Source organism: Myxine glutinosa, chromosome 2 (assembly GCF_964187855.1).
Source record: "Myxine glutinosa chromosome 2, kmMyxGlut1.1, whole genome shotgun sequence".
NCBI classification, from domain to species: Eukaryota; Metazoa; Chordata; class Myxini; order Myxiniformes; family Myxinidae; genus Myxine; species Myxine glutinosa.
In genome coordinates this window covers 34,757,618-34,776,432 of record NC_136262.1, presented here as the reverse complement: position 1 = coordinate 34,776,432, position 18,815 = coordinate 34,757,618, and the positions used below count along the sequence as shown (strand labels likewise).

The following is an 18,815-nucleotide window of genomic DNA, read 5'->3' as shown; positions in this document are numbered from 1 at the left end:
GACAAGGGGGAAAAGACAGATGAGCGAGGGGTAAGGTCTCAAGGGTACACATCAAACAAGGCAATGCAAGGCGAAGTGCGTACGGAGAGCGAAGTGAGAAAGCTCGTCCCTACCGTACGTCACCCCCCCTGTCACCTACTCTACCCTTGCCCTTACCCCATATTTACAAAATCTACACCTTTACAAATTCGTCACTACTGTCACGTCTTCCCCATATTTCCCCTATACCAAATTCGTCTCCACAATCCCTCTAACCAAAATTTGCCATCACCCAATTCATCATCAATCCTCATAAGGAGGAAGAGATGGAACAACAAGCACAATGTCACACCCACGTCATGATGCGTCTCACCATCCAAAATATTTGCATCATAAAAATAATAAAAACAACCTGGCATGGTGTGGAGGTACGTCATCTCAGGTAAGTGGATGCAGATGGTGCGAGGAGATTCTTAATCCTAACTATCTTCTAAATGACATTAACACACTTTACACTACCCGGGGTCTTTCCCTGCCAATCCATTGGCCAACTTACACTATGGGTTCTAAAAACCAATTCCCATTGACCAAACTGTGGTACTTATCAATTTGGGGTCTCACTCCCCCGATTCATCTCCCGGTGCCCTTGCACAATTTCCAGGCTGAGTCGTGTAGCTCTCCCAGCAGGTCTACCCACCTGCACACCTCCACCACTGTAGTTGCCACCCGAGCTTACCTAGCTCCTGGCTCTGTCACCCCTCGGTGCCCTCTGGCACCGGGCTACCCGGGTCCGTCCTTCGGATCCTCAGGCCCCATCCACAACAACTACCGGCTCCCAGAGCCCACCTGCGGCCTCACCTGGCCGACATCCTCACAGTGGTGGAGTGCCCAACCAACTACACACACTAACAGGCTACACGCCCAGCCATTTCCACAACACTAATGCACACATCACTACACTCCTGTGCAACTACCCACACCACAGATGCCAATATCCAACCACAATTTACCTGTACCCTCTACCTAACACTTACACTACCCTCCCCGGGTATTCGTGATGGGGTCCATCCTCCTTTCCCCCATCCACACCTTCACACCATCCACTCCACTCCACAGTTTCCCCCATACTCACTCCACGACCATCCATTCCAATACTCCATATACTCCAGACCATTTATTCCACACAAACATTCTCCATACACCTGCAGTTGCACACCTGTGCAATCACACCTGGTGCCACCTGCACCCTCCTTCCTTCCTGGACCATTTAGGTCAACACACTCACATCACTATCACTCCCTCATACACTGCTCCATCTACCTGTTCAGTTGCACACCTGTGCAATCACAATACTACTCACAATCACAATCAGTTACTCATACCCTGCTCAATACACTTTCGATCCTCACACACCCTGCATCATCTCATCTAACTGTTGCCCTGCTAACTTAGTGCTCCCCGTCTTCCCTTTAAACTAAGCACATACCACGTCATTATCATCCAATCTAATCTACCTGCGTCCCCACTACAGGTATCATTGTCACTACCTAACCTTAATGTTACCTAAGGTCATCTTCTCTAGATCCCTATCATTATCCTAACCGTCCCGGGCTAGTTTTCACTGCCATAAACCCCATAACTATAGCTCCTTTGCCCCCGCTGTGAGAGATGGCAAAGTTGCCATCCAATCACATCGGGTATCTTCCACTACCAATTTTGCTCACCAAATTCCAGCCAATTAAAAATTTGCCAATCATCTGCCAATCACTCTACCATTACCAATCATCACCCTGCCAATCCTTTGCCAATCATCAAATTTTGTTTTTCTAATTTCGGGACCAAAACACTATCCTCGTCACACGTCTACTCACTTGAGCCTCTCGGTGCGCCAATTCATTTCTAAAGCTCGGCTTCGTAAAGCCGAGCAATGAATGCGGGTTGCTTGGTGCCGGCGGCTGGATGCGTCCGGCACTCGGTGCAGGGGAAGAGGTTTACCCGGGCCGAGATCCCACACACCATCTCGGTACGGAGCCGTCCAATGGCCCGATCTCGCCCTGCCGGAACGCCTCAACCACAAAGGGTTGTCGTGACGACCCTTCGTACCGGGCCGCCCGCTCCGCTTAGTGGAGCACGGACGCGGCCGTTCAAAGCGCGGCCCGGCGTGGATCCCGCACGGCGGTTCTTTCGAAACCGCCGCGGATCCCCGCGGCACGCAAAGCTGCCCGGCACGCACCGAGGGCCCGATTCGGCTAAACGTCGTTCTAACCGCTTACCCGGTTAGCGTCGATGCTCCATTCGCATGCTTACACCCCGCAGCCCGTTCCTTGCTCATACATCCAGCCGTTCCCATGCTCCTCGTCATTGCACCTTCTCTTACACACCCAGGTACACTCATTCCGCTCACAGACTTGGTCACACACCTGACCACCGCACACCTTTGCACACACTCGTCGTTCGCACACCTCACCAACACACCTCTTCGCGCTCCCTCCTCGGTCACCTCCTCTTTGACCACCACAGGTGTGCACTCGCTTGCACACCCAACCACGTGCCTCACTACTAACTCGAGTGTGCATTCCCACACACGCTCTACCATTCCAGGTGTGCATCCTTCCATTCCAGGTGTACATCCTCTCTCACCTGCCACAACCAACTCACGCTCCGTGTCACTCTTACTACTTTTACCACCACACTCGGTCGCGCACTCACCCTCACTCTCGCCAGCGCACTCTTTCCTCATGCACCCGTCCGTTACACACCTTTCTCGCGCATGCTCTTGCGCACACTCTCCCGTTACACCCTCCGTAACACTCACCACAGGTGTGCACTCTTTCGTTACATCCTCTGTAACACTCCCCACTACGCGCTTCCATGTGCTCCCTCGCACACGCGCTACGACCAACTCACTCTCGAAAGCACACTCACTCCTCGGCGTGCACTTTTTCCTCACACACCCCAGAGTCGGACATTCTCGCACACCTCCTCTTTCGCACACCGTACCTGTCACACACTTTACCAACGGCCTCTCAAGAACACCCGGGTCCACACCAACCCCCAAGCCGACTGAAGCTTCCCTCACACCATATACATTGCCGATTATATCGCCACTCACCTCGGCACCTCGTCTCCGCACCTCCTTCGCCACCTGCAAACTCTTTATCTGGTTAGCAAGCACACCATCATGATTTGAGCACCGACCTTGTACATATTCCATCACCTCCTCCTTTATCTCCCTCTTAGTTTCCCTCCGTCTCTTCTTAATTTCACTCACCCCCTCTTCCACTTCCTCTAACTTTTGCTTCACCTCTTTTATTTCCCGGTGCGTCTCCTCAATTTCGTCCTCTAACGCCACCTTGACCGTTTCTATGTGCGTCCTCACCTCCCGGTCCTTTGTCTCCATTGCCTCCGTCACCTCGTCCAACCTCGTTGTCAGTCCCTTACGTACCATCTGACATTCCCTTTTCATCGCTATCAAGTCGTTCTTGATGTATTTTTGTGTCGCCTTTAACCCTCCTAGTACCGCAGTGTTCTTTTGTACCTGCTCCACTAATTCCGTCTGTCCCACCGTCAGCTGTTCCACCTCCTGCGTCAGGTCCTCTATGCCCCCTTGTAACCTAGCCGTATTATTCCTCATCTCTTTCTCCATACGCTTCTCACCTCGCTTTACCTCTTCGCGTACCCCCGAGACCTCCTCGCTTACACCTCGTCTTATTTCCTCCTTCATTTCTCCCATCTCTTGGGTAGATGCTACCCTCATCTGTTCCAACTCATCCCTCTGGGCATCCAATTTACCTTCTAACCCGACTTTCACCTCCTCTATCTGGTTCCCCATCTGTTTGATTTCCCGGGCGGATTGCTCCCCTATTTCCCGCAATTTGCCTTCCATCTTATCTTCTAGCCCCGTTAACCCATTCTTCACCTCTTTTATCCCGTTGTCTAACCCCTCAAATTTATTGTCTAACCCCTCAAATCTATTGTCTAACCCCTCAAATTTATTGTCTAACCCCTCAAATTTATTTCCCATATTGTTTTCCATTCGATCACCCTGAGCCCTCATTTCTTACAATCGACCGCCCATTGTATCCATCCTCCCATTAATTTTATTGATGTCATTCTTTTGGGTGCCCATTATTTCTTTCGTTTCCCGGGCTTCGTTTTTTTACTTCCCTTACTTCCTTCATGAATTGCGCCATGAAGGCTCGCATGTACCCTGGCATCTCGGGCTCGGCTGCTGCGACCACGGGCGCGGCTAAATTTGGTGCCGCTACACCCATGTGCGCGAGGGCGCCATTTTGCGCGCCTGACACCTCCTCAACCACCTCCTCATTTCTCGCCTCCTTTTCTTCCCTCTGATCCTGGGTTACCCCTAACCCCTCTTCTATTGCCCCCACCTGCATCCGATCGCCTTGATTGTCCATGGCACGATTTTCAAATTTAAGTTTTTATAAAACAAATTTCGGCCCACTCGTAATTTGAGCGCACTAAGCGCTTCAGGTCCGTTCTCGCTCCTGGCACCAATTGTTACGGACGCGGATAAGATGTTACTGGATTTGCCGAGCGGATGGCCGCCGCGCCCAAACAGTTACCCCGACTAACCCGATTCCTGAACGTTGGCCAAAATCGCGCCACAGATATTCAATAGGGAAAAGACAAAGGCGACACGGATGTGAAGAAGAAGAAGGAGACAAAAAGGGTTGAAATACGATTATTATTTATTACTATTTACAGGATTGAAAGAAACCAAGGAAGAGGGAAAGATAAGAAAATAAAGCAGAAAGAGGGACGGACCAGAAAGACACAGTGAAAATACTAGCTTATCTCTGGCAGTCTTACTTAGAACCCTGGACAGAACAAACAAAGACGGACTCACACGAATTGGGAATTTGCAGGCAGGAAGGACCGGAAGGAGGAATGGCTTGGCGGGGGAGGAAGGTTCAGCGGGGATCGGTCGGGCCAGGAGCGGATTGCCGCCGTCAATACCCGAGCTGGGATCGCCAAACAGCCGCGGTTCCAAAACTGCACGGCGAAGCCCCTCCGGTGCACCGTGCGCTCTCCAAAGCTCCTCCTTAGAACTCTCTTGCGCTTGGCACTGCACACTCGGCACTTGCCCTACTTGGCACTTCGCACTTCGCCTCTCTGACTCGCTTGCACTTGATCGTCGCACGTATCCCTGCATGTATCTCTTTGGACGTATATCTTAGGACGTATCTCTCTCACTTCGCCCTCGTGCGCACTTCTTCTCCACGGCTTCCGCGCGCGCTCTTTATAACGCCGCGGGCAAATCAAGCCGCCGGCCTCTAGAACACGCCCATCGGTGAGCTCGCCTCGGCCCTGATTGGTCGGCACGGCCCTCTGGCTCCGCCCTTGATGACGATGGGCGGGCACGCCCAGGAGTCGGCAGCTCCTCCCCCTTCTTCTCCGAGCCGACCTCGTGGCGAATGGAGTCGCGGAGGGAACAGTTGGCAATTTGTTGGAAGGGGAATGTGAAGGGAAAGGGGATCTACTCTTATTTCACTTGGTGCAATGGAGTATTTCAATTAATGGAAGACACAGCCTTACACTAATACACATAATAAGGATATAACTACTGAACAGGGATATATGGTGTCCTTCGTGTATGTTTTATGGAATTAACTACGGGAACGCCCTTTGACCTTTATACAACAACAAATGCAGGAAGGAGGGTGACATTTTACAACAATTTATTACACAACAATAAAAAAACAACATTCTCATATCCACAACAATATATATACATATATATATATATATACAGTGCATTCAGAAAGTATTTAGACCCCTTCACTTTTTCCCCATTTTGTTATGTTGCAGCCTTATGCTGAAATCGTTTAAATTCATTTTTTCCCTCATCAATCTACACTCAATACCCCATAATGACAAAGAGAAAACTGGATTTTAGAAAATTTTGCAAATTTATTAAAAAGAAAAAACTGAAATATCACATTGTAGCGGCTGCCGCTGAGTTTTCACAATCGCCTTGCACCTATCAAGGACGCGGAGCGATCACCATGCCGGGCTCGTCCAGGACGCCCAGGCTCGCCCTCAACTTGCCAGGCCGCAGCCAGGACGCTGGGCCACGCCCCCTGGCGCCGGGCCTGGGCAAACCCCCTGGCGGAATAGATATATATTGCTGACTGATAAACGGTTTTTCAGAGTGCCTGAGTGTTTGATTTCATTAAAGCAACTCAGATGAATTCTAGCTTTTTGTCGCGTCCATTCTTCCGATCGACGTGGGAGCCCCGGCTCCTTCATTGGTGACCTATCGACATGGACACGGCAGTCGCCCTTAAACTGCCTACCTTCTGGGAGGCTCACGCGGCGGTTTGGTTCGCACAGGCGGAGTCCCTGTTCGCCCTGCGAGGCATCACGGCCGACGACACCCGCTTCCACCATGTGGTAGCTGCGCTCGGGTCGGTTACCGCGGCCCGCGCCCTGAGCCTCCTCGAAAGCCCGCCAGCCGCTGACAAATATGGCGCGATTAAGAAGCTGCTCCTCGATGCTTTCGCCCTCCCATCGGCGGAACGCGCACGGCGCCTGCTCGATCTGCCTGAGCTCGGCGACACGCGCCCTTCCGAGCGCATGGACTACATGCTTTCACTGCTCGGCGAGCACTCTCCGGCATTCCTGTTCCGGGAGCTGTTCTTCCGTCAGCTGCCTAACCCGGTACGCCTCGCCCTGGCAAGCACGACGATCACAGATCCCCGGGCCCTTGCCAGAGAAGCCGACAAGATCTCCGCCGCAGGACAGCGCATCGTAGCGGCGACATGGGACCCACCGCCGTCCGACGCAACACCCAGGGCGCCCGAGCACCCGGCACGGTCGACGGCCGAACTGCCGACGCCATTGGCGGCCGCTCTACCGAGCCGACCACCTCCGGCACGACGACCGAGGCCTCCACCTGACCAAGCGTGGTGTTACTATCATGCCAGGTTCGGACAGAAGGCCCGGACATGCCGACCCCCGTGCACCTTCGGCAGGCCGGGAAACGGCCGGGCCGGCGTTCATTACCAGCCATGAGCGCCGGCCACACAGGCAACTTACTGTTCATCACGGATAAAGCGTCCGGACGGCGCTTCCTGTGCGACACCGGCGCCCAACTGAGCGTCATACCCGCCTCTGACCAGGACAGGCAATCCGCGGTTTGCGGCCCCTCCTTAGTTGCGGCCAACGGATCGACTATCCGCACCTTCGGCCCGCGCAACGTCACCCTCTGCTTCGGCGGCCAATGCTTTGCTTGGACGTTTGTAACCGCCAACGTGCCCGTGGCTCTGCTAGGCGCCGACTTCCTCTGCGCACACGGACTGCTGGTGGACGTCCAACGGCGTCGTTTAATCAACGCTGAAACCTTCAGCTCCCTGGTATGCACATTGAGCAGCTCCGCGCCGACCGAGCTGGCATGCGCCGTCCCGGCGGCGAACGAGTTTGCTCGCCTGCTCACGGAGTTCCCGGCCCTCACGCGGCCGACGTTTTCGGCCGTCGCAGTACGGCATGGGATCGAGCACCACATACCAACCACGGGCCCGCCGGTCTACGCCAGGGCCCGCCGCCTCGACCCAGCCAAGCTCGCCGTAGCGAAGGCCGAATTCGACGCGTTGGAGCACCTCGGCATCGTGCGGCGCTCCGATAGCGCATGGGCCTCGCCACTGCACATCGTGCCAAAGCCGGGGGGTGGATGGCGCCCGTGTGGCGACTACCGCCGTCTCAATGACGCTACCACCCCCGACAGGTACCCGATCCCGCATATCCAAGACTTCTCCGCCCGTCTGGCGGGACGGGTCATTTTTTCGAAAATTGACCTCATACGGGGATATCACCAGGTACCTGTCAGGGCGGCCGACGTCCCTAAAACGGCAGTCATCACGCCGTTCGGCTTATTCGAATTCTTGCGGATGCCGTTTGGTCTCAAGAACGCGGCTCAGGCGTTCCAGCGCTTGATGGACGGCGTGCTGCGTGACCTGCCGTTCCTTTTCGTTTACCTGGACGACATCCTCGTCGCCAGCACGTCCCGGGCCGACCACCTCCTCCACCTCCGGACGCTGTTCGAGCGCCTCAGCGAGCACGGCCTCATCGTCAACCCGGCCAAATGCCACTTCGGCACGACGGCCGTTGATTTTTTGGGCCATCACATCACCAAGAACGGGGCCGTGCCGCTGCCAACCAAGGTCGAGGCCATCACCACGTTCCCGCGTCCCCGCACCATAAAGGCCCTGCAGGAATTCCTGGGAATGGTGAATTTTTATCACCGCTTCGTGCCCCGCGCTGCTCAGCTCATGCGGCCCCTCTACGAAGCCCTCCGGGGCATGCCGGCCAAGCACGACATCGCCTGGTCCGCAGCAATGGATGCGGCCTTCCAAGGCTCAAAGCGGGCCCTCGCCGACGCAACACTGCTCGCTCACCCGGTGCTCAACGCTCCCATCGCCCTCACCACGGATGCCTCCGACTACGCGGTGGGCGCCGTACATGAGCAATGGGTGAACGGGGTTTGGCAGCCACTCGCTTTTTTCAGCCGGCAGCTCCGGCCGAACGAGCTCAAATACAGCACGTTTGACCGGGAGCTCCTCGGTCTACACCTGGCCGTCCGCCATTTCCGCCACCTCCTGGAGGGCCGACCTTTCACGGCGTTCGTCGACCACAAGCCGTTGGTTTACGCCATGGCCAAGGTCACGGAGCCATGGTCGGCCCGCCAACAGCGCCACCTCTCCGTCGTGTCGGAGTTTACCACGGACATCCGGCACGTCGCCGGCAAAAACAACGCCGTGGCCGACTGTCTTTCCCGGGCCAGCGCGAACGCGGTCCACCTGGGCGTGGATTTTGCGCTTATGGCGGCGGACCAAACCACCGACACCACGGTGCAAGCCCTCCGGGCGGCGGACACGGGCCTCCGCCTGGCCGACATCCCCTGCGCGGACACTGTCCTGCTCTGCGACGTCTCCCAAGGCCAGCCTCGCCCCATCGTGCCCGTCGCCTGGCAACGCCGCATCTTCGCCTCCCTCCACGGCCTTTCCCACCCGGGCCGGAAAGCTTCCCAGAAGCTGGTGTCGGCGCGTTTCGTCTGGCACGGCCTTCGTCGGGACGTCCGCGATTGGACCAGCGCCTGCACGGCCTGCCAACGGGCCAAGGTCCACCGACACACCCAGGCCCCGCTGGCACCTTTCACCGTGCCCGAACGACGTTTCGACCACGTCAACGTGGATCTGGTGGGCCCCCTCCCCCCCGTCACGGGGGTTCACACACCTGCTCACCATGGTGGACAGGACCACCAGGTGGCCGGAGGCCGTTCCCCTCGTCTCCACCACCACCGCCGACGTGGCGCAGGCTTTCATCGCCACCTGGGTCGCCCGCTTCGGCGCACCGGCGGACATCTCGTCAGACCGCGGTCCACAGTTCACCTCCGAGCTGTGGGGCGCGGTCGCCCGCAACCTGGGGATCAAGCTCCACCGTACTACGGCCTACCACCCCCAAGCAAACGGGTTGTGCGAGCGATTCCACCGCTCCATGAAGGCCGCGCTCATGGCCGGCCTTCAAGACGTCGGGTGGGCCGACCGGCTGCCGTGGGTCCTTTTGGGCCTTCGCACGGCCCCCAAGGAGGACCTCCAGGCATCCACCGCCGAGCTTGTCTATGGCCAGGTGCTACGCGTCCCGGGCGAATTTGTGCCCGACGCTACCAGTCCCTGGTCCGCAGCTCACCAGCGCTCGGACCTCCAGGAGGCCGCCTGATGGTTTGCCCCCGTGCCAACATCCCACCACGGTGACCCCCAGTCCTACGTCCCCCCAGCACTCCGCACAGCGGAGTATGTTTTTGTGCATCACGACGCACATCGGTGGCCACTCCAGCCGCCGTACGACGGGCCCTTCCGGGTGCTGCGACGGGACGACAAGTCGTTCGTCATCGACATCGGTGGCAGGTCGGACCGGATTGCTGTGGACCGCCTCAAGCCGGCGCACGTGGACGTCGACCACCCACCACGGGTGGCCCTTCCGCCGCGGCGAGGCCGTCCCCCGTCCACGGTGCCCCCCACTCGACCGCCCACCACCTCACCGGACCCCCTCCCACGACCCGCCAGGGGTCGCTTCGGCCGGGTCATCAGGACCCCCCTCAAATTGACCCTGCCGGTGCAAGTCGATTCTGGGGGGACGTGTGTAGCGGCTGCCGCTGAGTTTTCACAATCGCCTTGCACCTATCAAGGACGCGGAGCGATCACCATGCCGGGCTCGTCCAGGACGCCCAGGCTCGCCCTCAACTTGCCAGGCCGCAGCCAGGACGCTGGGCCACGCCCCCTGGCGCCGGGCCTGGGCAAACCCCCTGGCGGAATAGATATATATTGCTGACTGATAAACGGTTTTTCAGAGTGCCTGAGTGTTTGATTTCATTAAAGCAACTCAGATGAATTCTAGCTTTTTGTCGCGTCCATTCTTCCGATCGACGTGGGAGCCCCGGCTCCTTCAACATTGACATAAGTATTCATACCCTTTGCTATGACACTTGAAATTTAGCTCAGGTGCCTCCCATTTCTCTTGAGCATCTTTGATGGTCCGTATATATATACATATGGTCCGTATATATATACATACTATGGTCCGTATATATATCACTCCAAGCTACCCATGTACTATGACTTTTCTGCTCTGGGCTTGTGGGCAGCATTTTTGCCATTGACCAAAACGTGGTCCGACTATAGCAACGCTCAATCCAAGAACCCCGTGATTCCGCCATGCATTGCAACATTGAGCGAGCTGCTGGCGCACTGTATAGGCCAATTGCTTGCATTGTCACATGACAAACATGTAGAGTCGAAAAGTATTTTCTTAAACACACCAGCTGTCATAACACTGCCTGTCGAGAATGTCCCATCACCAAGGTTGCAAGTATAATCATTATTACAGTAACACACTGCACCCCTCATTACCAGGCAAATATTTGTTTGACTAATCTGCTTACACATACACCCATGCTTGTTAAAATCCACTGTAGCCTTTCATTCCAACAGGCCCGAAAGCCACAACATCAGCTGGATTATTACTACTTTGATAACAACGACACCACCAAAATATTTATACAGATTGCTGCTTGTAGATGACAAAAGTACTACTAAGATTTAAATGCTCATTGATTGAGAAGTGAGAGTTTAATCGTTCTTTTTATGCCTCCGTTTACGAAGTCGCCGGAGGCATTATGTTTTCAGGTTGTCCATCCGTCCGTCCGTGATAGGTTTTCGTTACCGCGATAACTTGAGAACGGCTGAAGGGATTTAAATCAAACTTGGCGCAGGCATGTATAATGTTGTAAAGATGAACTGATTAGATTTTGGGGTCAAGAGGTCAAAGGTCAAAGTCTGTAATATGTCGATAATTTCAGAACGCCCAAGTGATCTAATTCAAACTTGGTACAGGTATGTATAATGATGTAAAGATTATATCATCAGATTTTGGGGGGAAAGGTCAAAGGTCAAAGTCTGCTATAGGTCTATGACTTGAGAACGGCTGAAGTGATCTAATTCATATTTGGTACAGGTATGTATAATGATGTAGAGATTAACTGATTAAATTTTGGGGGCAAAAGGTCAAAGGTCAGAGGTCATGTCAGGTAAAAATGTGATAACTTGTGAACAGCTGAAGGGATTTAAATTAAAACTTGGTACAGGTATGTATAATGATGTAAAAATGAACTGATTACATTTTGGGGTCAAGAGTTCAAAGATCATGTCAGGTAAAAATGTGATAACTTGGGAACAGCTGAATAGATTCAAATCAAACTTGGTACAAGTATTATAATTACTAGGGAGATACCCATTCCACATTCCTGTAGATTCCACATTCCTGTAGCACCTTCAGTCGCACATCAGACATGGACAGCAAGTTCGTGAATGACTTCCATGAAAAACGTACCCGTTCGCAAACAAACGGGTACGTTCACGCATAGAAACATCAATCGTGGGTCCATGGCGAATCTGCATATGGCGATCCGTGAAGTTCGCGTTCAGAAACTAGAAACCATCACGGCATGTCGTCATTCACTTGAACTCGATATCTCGTTTTTCATTCCAAACAACATAACTCCAATCACAAATTAATCACAAAATAAACTTTTAACCACATTGTTAATGTTTCCTTCATTGTAAAAACTACCAAGTCAACAGTTAAAAGGATTTTGAGCCGATAGCTGTTATGGCCTGGCAAGATCGATGGAGACAGCGATCTGTTAGCGTATACACCGCCCAAATAGCTATGTGGAATTCTCTCATGTCGAGATTCAACCCGTGTCCTTATAAACTATCCGTGGATATCTGTGTCCTTATAAACTACCCGTGTCCTATATAAACTGTCCTATGTTTGAACTTTCGCCGAGGTCATTATTTACTTTTAATGATGTTTATATACGAATCAAAAAGAAGATAATTGGTTTTGGGTCGTCCTTTCCGCATATCGTGAGCATATTGTGAGTTGGAGAAACGGCCGTGATGGCGAGGAGGGGGATGGAATTCTCTCAACCAGGGATTCAACCCGTGTCCTTATAAAAGGTCTTTGTCCAAGGTCACCGAGTCCGATCGAGTCTGTGCAGCGAGGTCACAGAGTCCGAGACCGGAGATCACGGAGATCGGTCACGTTTGTGCGGCACCCGGGAAAACAACATCGTCACAATGAAAACATCGTCACAATGAACGTTATGCGAACGCGAATGTTATGCGGGAGTCCAAACCTGAGAATGCTGGAGACCAAAGCTGAAATTGGGAAAACTAAATAGCCTATTTTACTCCTGGTGATCCCAGGATTATCCACCCAAAATATCGTTGCGATCGGTTCAGCAGTTTTTACGGTACCTTCGAACGGACAGACAGACAGACAGACGGACGGACATTTGGTGAATTATAGTGAGATGTAATAATGTGGGCAGAGGCATATCAGTCGACGCCGTGACGTCGAAGAGTGCCCTTCTAGTTATTATTATTTATTTTATCAAATGAGTTGTCATGTATGCAGGAAGTCTATAAATATGGATAATGTTGTTTCCAATTGGATAATGATAATGATGGATATTAACATCATTGTGCTCCACAGTCTGCTACGATGCAAAGCCTTGAAGCCTGGATCCCTGCGCATCGTCGCTGAGACTGTGGCAGACCGCCTGCGAGTACCCTGGTTCCATGGTGGTGCACGCCGCATAGACATCTCTGTCACTCCTCCCGTGCTGCTACTTCCGCCATTACTCCACTTTGCCTCCATACACCCGGCCTTGACCGTATTGACCCTTGCCTCCACACCGCCGGCTCTACTTTGGTACTACTATCTCACGCACCGCCGTAAAAGCCGCTCCCTCTTCTTCCTCGCACTGGGTCTCAGCTCTCTAGGTTACCTCTATGGGGTGTTTGTCACACAGCTGTGGGCTCGGCATGCCGTTGGGAATGGGCAGCTGGCGGCCATCACCGCTGGTGTCGCCACCACTCTCGGAGGACTGGCCCGCACACGTCGCGACCCAGGCTACGTCTCAACAATGGCCAAGAATGAACCCCGCTCATTTGCGGTCAAAACACCATTTGCAGGTGGTAGAGCCACTGCAGGGACTTGTGGAGTAGATGAGAAAAGCAACGCATTGCCCAGGAATGGTGTGGTGTCACGGGATTGGCGTGATGACCAAGGCTGGAGCTGGTGCGAGCTCTGTGAAGTCTTGCGGCCTCCACGCTCCGCTCATTGTCGCCTGTGCGGCAGGTGTGTACGCCGATTGGATCACCACTGTGTTTGGTAAGGCTCGATATTTATTGGAGGTAAGATACCAATATCCTTTGCATGACCTTCAAATGTCTCCTTGTAACACCAGCATTGCCTGACACTCTGACCCTGATAGGATTGACAGCTGCATCGGCGAGTCCAATCACCGCTGGTTCTTGCTCACCATCAGCTTTTTCTTGCTCACAGCAACGTACGGCCTGCACGTGGCCTTCTCGTGCATCTGCCCACAAAGCATCTTCCCCTTATCGATGTTTTACTGCCCGGGGGTCTATCAAGACGCCAGGTGCCACCACATACTTTATAGCAAAGCTATATTTGGAAATAGATATTGGTGTACCATGTACTACATTATAAAGAGGTGTTAAAAGTTTGTGAATGATCTGTTTTTAATGGAGGCTCATCAAAAAATCCCAACATTTAATGAAATAACTTTCCATCACTGATTTTGTAAATGTTCATCATTACCCTCGCCAGAGGAGAAGGTATATTGCATTTGAGTCCGTTTGATTGTTTGTCTGTTTGTCTGTTTGTCTGTTTGTCTGTCTGTCTGTCTGTCTGTTTGTTTGTTTGTCCGCACAGAATAAATATGATTTTCTCTGCAACCGTTGGTCCGATTGACAGGAAATTTTCAACATAGGTGCAACTCCACCTGCAGAATTTTTTTATGATCATTATGACGTCATAGGTCACGTGGTGCGGCCGCCATCTTGGAGAAACCGAAAAATTTTGCACCTCTATATCTCCGAAAGCACTGCATAGAAAAAATTGAGACATGGCTCATTGTAAAAAACTCTCCATGGGGAATAAAATATGTTTATGATGATATCATAGGTGCCTCCATTATGACGTCATAATTCGACAAGTACAAAACTTCATCCAATCAAGATGAAATTTCTTGAGCGCCATGTCGGCATAAACTGGTGGAGAAAAAAATAATGATTACGTCATCGGTCACGTGGTTCGGCCGCCATATTTATTTTAACACAAGCCTTAAAAACCACTGAAAATACATCCTGGCGAGGGTTTGCAATCTCTGATTGCTCTTTTTCTTGTTGGTACTTGTTGGTACTCCTCCCCCCCCCCCCCTCTTCCCATGCCTGCTCCCCCCCACACATCGCTCTCAAATGTTATGTTTGTGTGCTTCCCCTTCTCTCCCCATCTTGTCTTCCGCTCCCTCTTTTTTATATATTTTGTTTGTCTGGTTGATTTGTTTGTGAAATAAATGTTAGCTCTTTCACGAGCCGCGATTCAGTATACAAAAAAAAAAAAAAAAAAAAAAAATGACGAAAATGGAGCAGGCTAAGGAGGAATAGAGGGAAGTAACGAATAGTTTGGAAAATGTCATTACCACCACCACCAAAAATGGATGGAGGTTATGTTTTCACCCGTGTCTGTCTGTCTGTTTGTTTGTTTGTTTGTTTGTTTGTCTATGAACAAGATATCTCAAAATGTTGTGGACAGATTCGGACGAAATTTGGCAGAGAGGTAGCGTATGTGACAAGGACGAAATTATTAGGTTTTTGTGAATATCCCGATTCGCAACCGACTGGTAGAATTTTTTAAGTGATTCTTCACCATTGGGCGATAGGGACAACAACGATACATAGCAGGATATCTCAAAAAGTTGTGGACGGATGATTTTTATTAAATGTGATTCTGTATTGTGATTTTCTGGTCTACTCTGGGATACAAAATGTAAACTGTCCACCTGGCGGAGGTATGCTCTCTACCGAGTGCCGTTCTAGTTTTGAGTTATGCAAACAGAGTGCATTAACAGCCAATTCAGCAGCAGTTAAGTGTGTGCTGAACACACCCATCACTACCTTTGTTTACTTCCTTGATGCCAGATGTTGACTTTTCCTGCAAGATGTTTGATACTGAAGGGAAGATGCTTCCATGCATGTTTTAATCTAAAGCCAGAATGATTCCAAAAGTTTCATTTCAATATTTGTGCTACAAAAGGTGCCTGAGGTGGACAATGATGGTCCACCTGTTGACCTTCACCTTCACTCACCGTTCTTTCCCCCATCACTCACAGCTCTGCACTGGTGTTCGCCTGTGCTTGGTACGCGATTCTCGTGACCCTGGCCGTTCTCACTCTGCTCGCCTTCCAGCTGCACAACGTGAGCCATGGGGTCACCGAAAGGGAAGCGCGGATCAGGGCTCGGCGGCACTCTGCAAAGAGACGTGGGTCTGGTGAGCGGACCCCAGAGGAACAATGGGTTCAACAGGGTGGCCCGCCTGTTCGGATGGGGGCGGGGGGTCATCAGAAAGGAGGTGTACTCCTCAATTGGAAACATTTTCTTTTTGACCATGATTTGCATGGTAGCACTTCTGCAGAGATGGTTTAGACTGTGACCCCCCCACCCCCCCCCCCCCCGAACATAGCCGAGCAGTGAATGACACTCGTATAACCGATGACCTCCCATAATGTACAGAAAATTATATCTATGCACAATATGTATTACATATTAAATGCAGTAGTTTTATGCTAAAGTCCAATAAACAAAGTGTGGCCTTGTGGCATATGTTTTCTGGTGGTGGTGTCAGCACATACCCCCACCCCAGAAGAGGGAGGAGAGACCAGGGGTCAGAGCAGAGCGCGCATGGAATGTTCGCCGCTTGGAGAAAAGAGCTGAATAACCGTTTGTAACTTTGGCCCTGACTTTGTGAAGAAGGCGAAAAACGCATTCCAGGTCACCTCCTGTTCACAGTTACATGTGCCAAGGTCATTGCTCGGTGCAGACACGCCTTTTGCAGATGATATTAGGTTGGGGACCAAAGGCGCTAAAAATAGACCGCTCGTGCACCATTAGCACCACAAGAGACCCCCGGAGACGCGCCCGCGGCACCTTTGCAGGGAAATTGTCGGTACCCCCCCTCACCTCCCAATCCCTTCCCACCTCCCCCACCAGGGCTCCCCACTCGCTGCCAATTACAGGCAATCAGTGGACAGTCCGAAGACGAGATCCAGACATCTTTGCACCCTGCCATGGCTCGGCTATTTAAGAGCTCTCTGTTACTAAATCAATGCTCTACATCACTTGTAATGTGTCCAGATTTACACTTCGTTAACTGATCACACCCCGAAAATAATATCACTCGCTGTATATATAATCCACTCGAACTTTGTACTCTTATTACCAGGGGCTTTGACAAGTCACGTCAGATGTGCCAGTGCAACCCCCAGCACCTACCGTCGCGTTTGGCATATCGTGCTTCGCGCTTGTTCATTGGCACAGAGTGGGCAGCAGGTGACTCTTCTGGCCTCGTGGGGACTCTAACCTCGTCTTTTGGGCACACCTGCACTGCACATTTTGGGCTATCCTAGTGATAGCAGTGAATTGGCATTCTCAGTCTGAAGATCTATTTGTGTTTGTGTGTGTACTATGGGGTGGGGATGGTTACCCAGTGCTGCCCGGCAGGATGAGTTTTTCCCGGCAGCGGAGCAGTAGTTTTGGGACGTGTTGGACATTGAAAAGCTTTGGGGTTATTGGCCTCATGGTGGTTACCTTTGCCTGCGGGATGGCGGCAGCACTGCCTGACCCCACATCCCACTATACACTTTATAGCGGCCTTTGGTGGCCTCAAAATGGACTTAATGGCTAAAATGTGATAGCTTAAAACCTTGGCTGTTTCAGCCACACCCTTTGCTGACAGGTATATGTAATCAAGCACACAGCCATGCAATCTCCATAGACAAGCATTGGCAGCAGAATGGGCCGTACTGGAAAGCTCAGTGACTTTCAACATGGCACCGCCATTGGATGCCACCTTTTCACCTTTCCAACAAGTCAGTTCATCAAATTTCTGCCATGCTAGAGCTGCCCCGGTCAACTGTAAGTGCTTATATTGTGAAGTGGAAACGTCTAGGAGCAACAACAGCTCAGTCGCAAAGTGGTAGGCCACACAAGCTCACAGAACGGGAACGCCGACTGCTGAAGCGCGTAGCGCGTAAAAATTGTCTGTCCTCGGTTGCAACTCACTACCAAGTTCCAGACTGCCTCTGGAAGCAACGTCAGCACAACAACTGTTCGTCGGAAGCTTCATGCAATGGGTTTCCATGGCCAAGCAGCCGTACACAAGCCTAAGATCACCATGCGCAATGCCAACCTTCGGCTGGAGTGGTGTAAGGCTCGCTGCCATTGGACTCTGGAGCAGTGGAAACGCGTTCTTGGGAGTGATAAATCACGCTTCACCAGCTGGCAGTCCGACGGACGAATCTGGGTTTGGCGGATGCCAGGAGAATGCTATTTGCCCGAATGCCTAGTGCCAACTGCAAAGTTTGGTGGAGGAGGAATAATAGTCTGGGGCTGTTTTTCATGGTTCTGGCTGGGCCCCTCAGTTCCAGTGAAGGGAAATATTTATGCTACAGCATACAATGACATTCTAGACGATTGTGTGCTTCCAACTTTGTGGCAAGGGTTTGGGGAAGGCCCTTTCCTGTTTCAGCATGACAATGCCCCCGTGCACAAAGCGAAGTCCATACAAAAATGGTTTGTCGAGATCGGTGTGGAAGAACTTGATTGGCCTGCACAGTGCCCTGACCTCCACCCCATCGAGCACCTTTGGGATGAATGGGAACACTGACTGCGAGCCAGGCCTAATCGTCCAACATCAGTGCCCGACCTCACTCATGCTCTTGTGGCTGAATGGAAGCAAATTCCCGCAGGAATGTTCCAACATCGAGTGGAAAGCCTTCCCAGAAGCGTGGAGGCTGTTATAGCAGCAAATGGGGGACCAACTCCATATTAATGGCCATGATTTTGGAATGAGATGTTCGACGAGGACATATGGGTGTGATGTTCGGGTGTCCACATACTTTTGGCCATGTAGTGTGTATATATATGTATATATATATGTATATATATATATATATATGTATATATATATATATATATACAATATATATATATATATATATATATATATATATACACACACACACATATAAATACATATATATACATATAAATACATATAAATAAATACTATATATAGGTTGCTAAGAATCGCCATCGTAATTTGAGATTTAATTAGTCAATAAACGTCATGGGGTGGATGTGGAACTTATTAACCGAAGGGGAATA

The 18,815-nt window shown here is 51.6% G+C and overlaps 1 protein-coding gene across 4 annotated transcripts in view; it reads left to right on the top strand.

Moving 5' to 3' along the window:
* The window catches only part of ZDHHC23 (zDHHC palmitoyltransferase 23), a 63,162-nt gene extending 46,914 nt beyond the window's left edge, over positions 1–16,248 (top strand). For 2 of the 4 annotated variants that reach the window (XM_068108370.2, XM_068108368.2), the window contains exons 3-5: positions 13,057–13,737; positions 13,841–14,008; positions 15,764–16,248. In XM_068108370.2, coding sequence (XP_067964471.1) covers positions 13,057–13,737; positions 13,841–14,008; positions 15,764–16,076 — 1,162 coding nt within the window. In that variant the 3' untranslated portion in view covers positions 16,077–16,248. The remainder of the gene's footprint in view (positions 1–13,056; positions 13,738–13,840; positions 14,009–15,763) is intronic. The other 2 variants (XM_068108371.2, XM_078773175.1) reach the window with 1 other exon arrangement.
* The last annotated feature ends 2,567 nt before the right edge of the window (positions 16,249–18,815 follow it).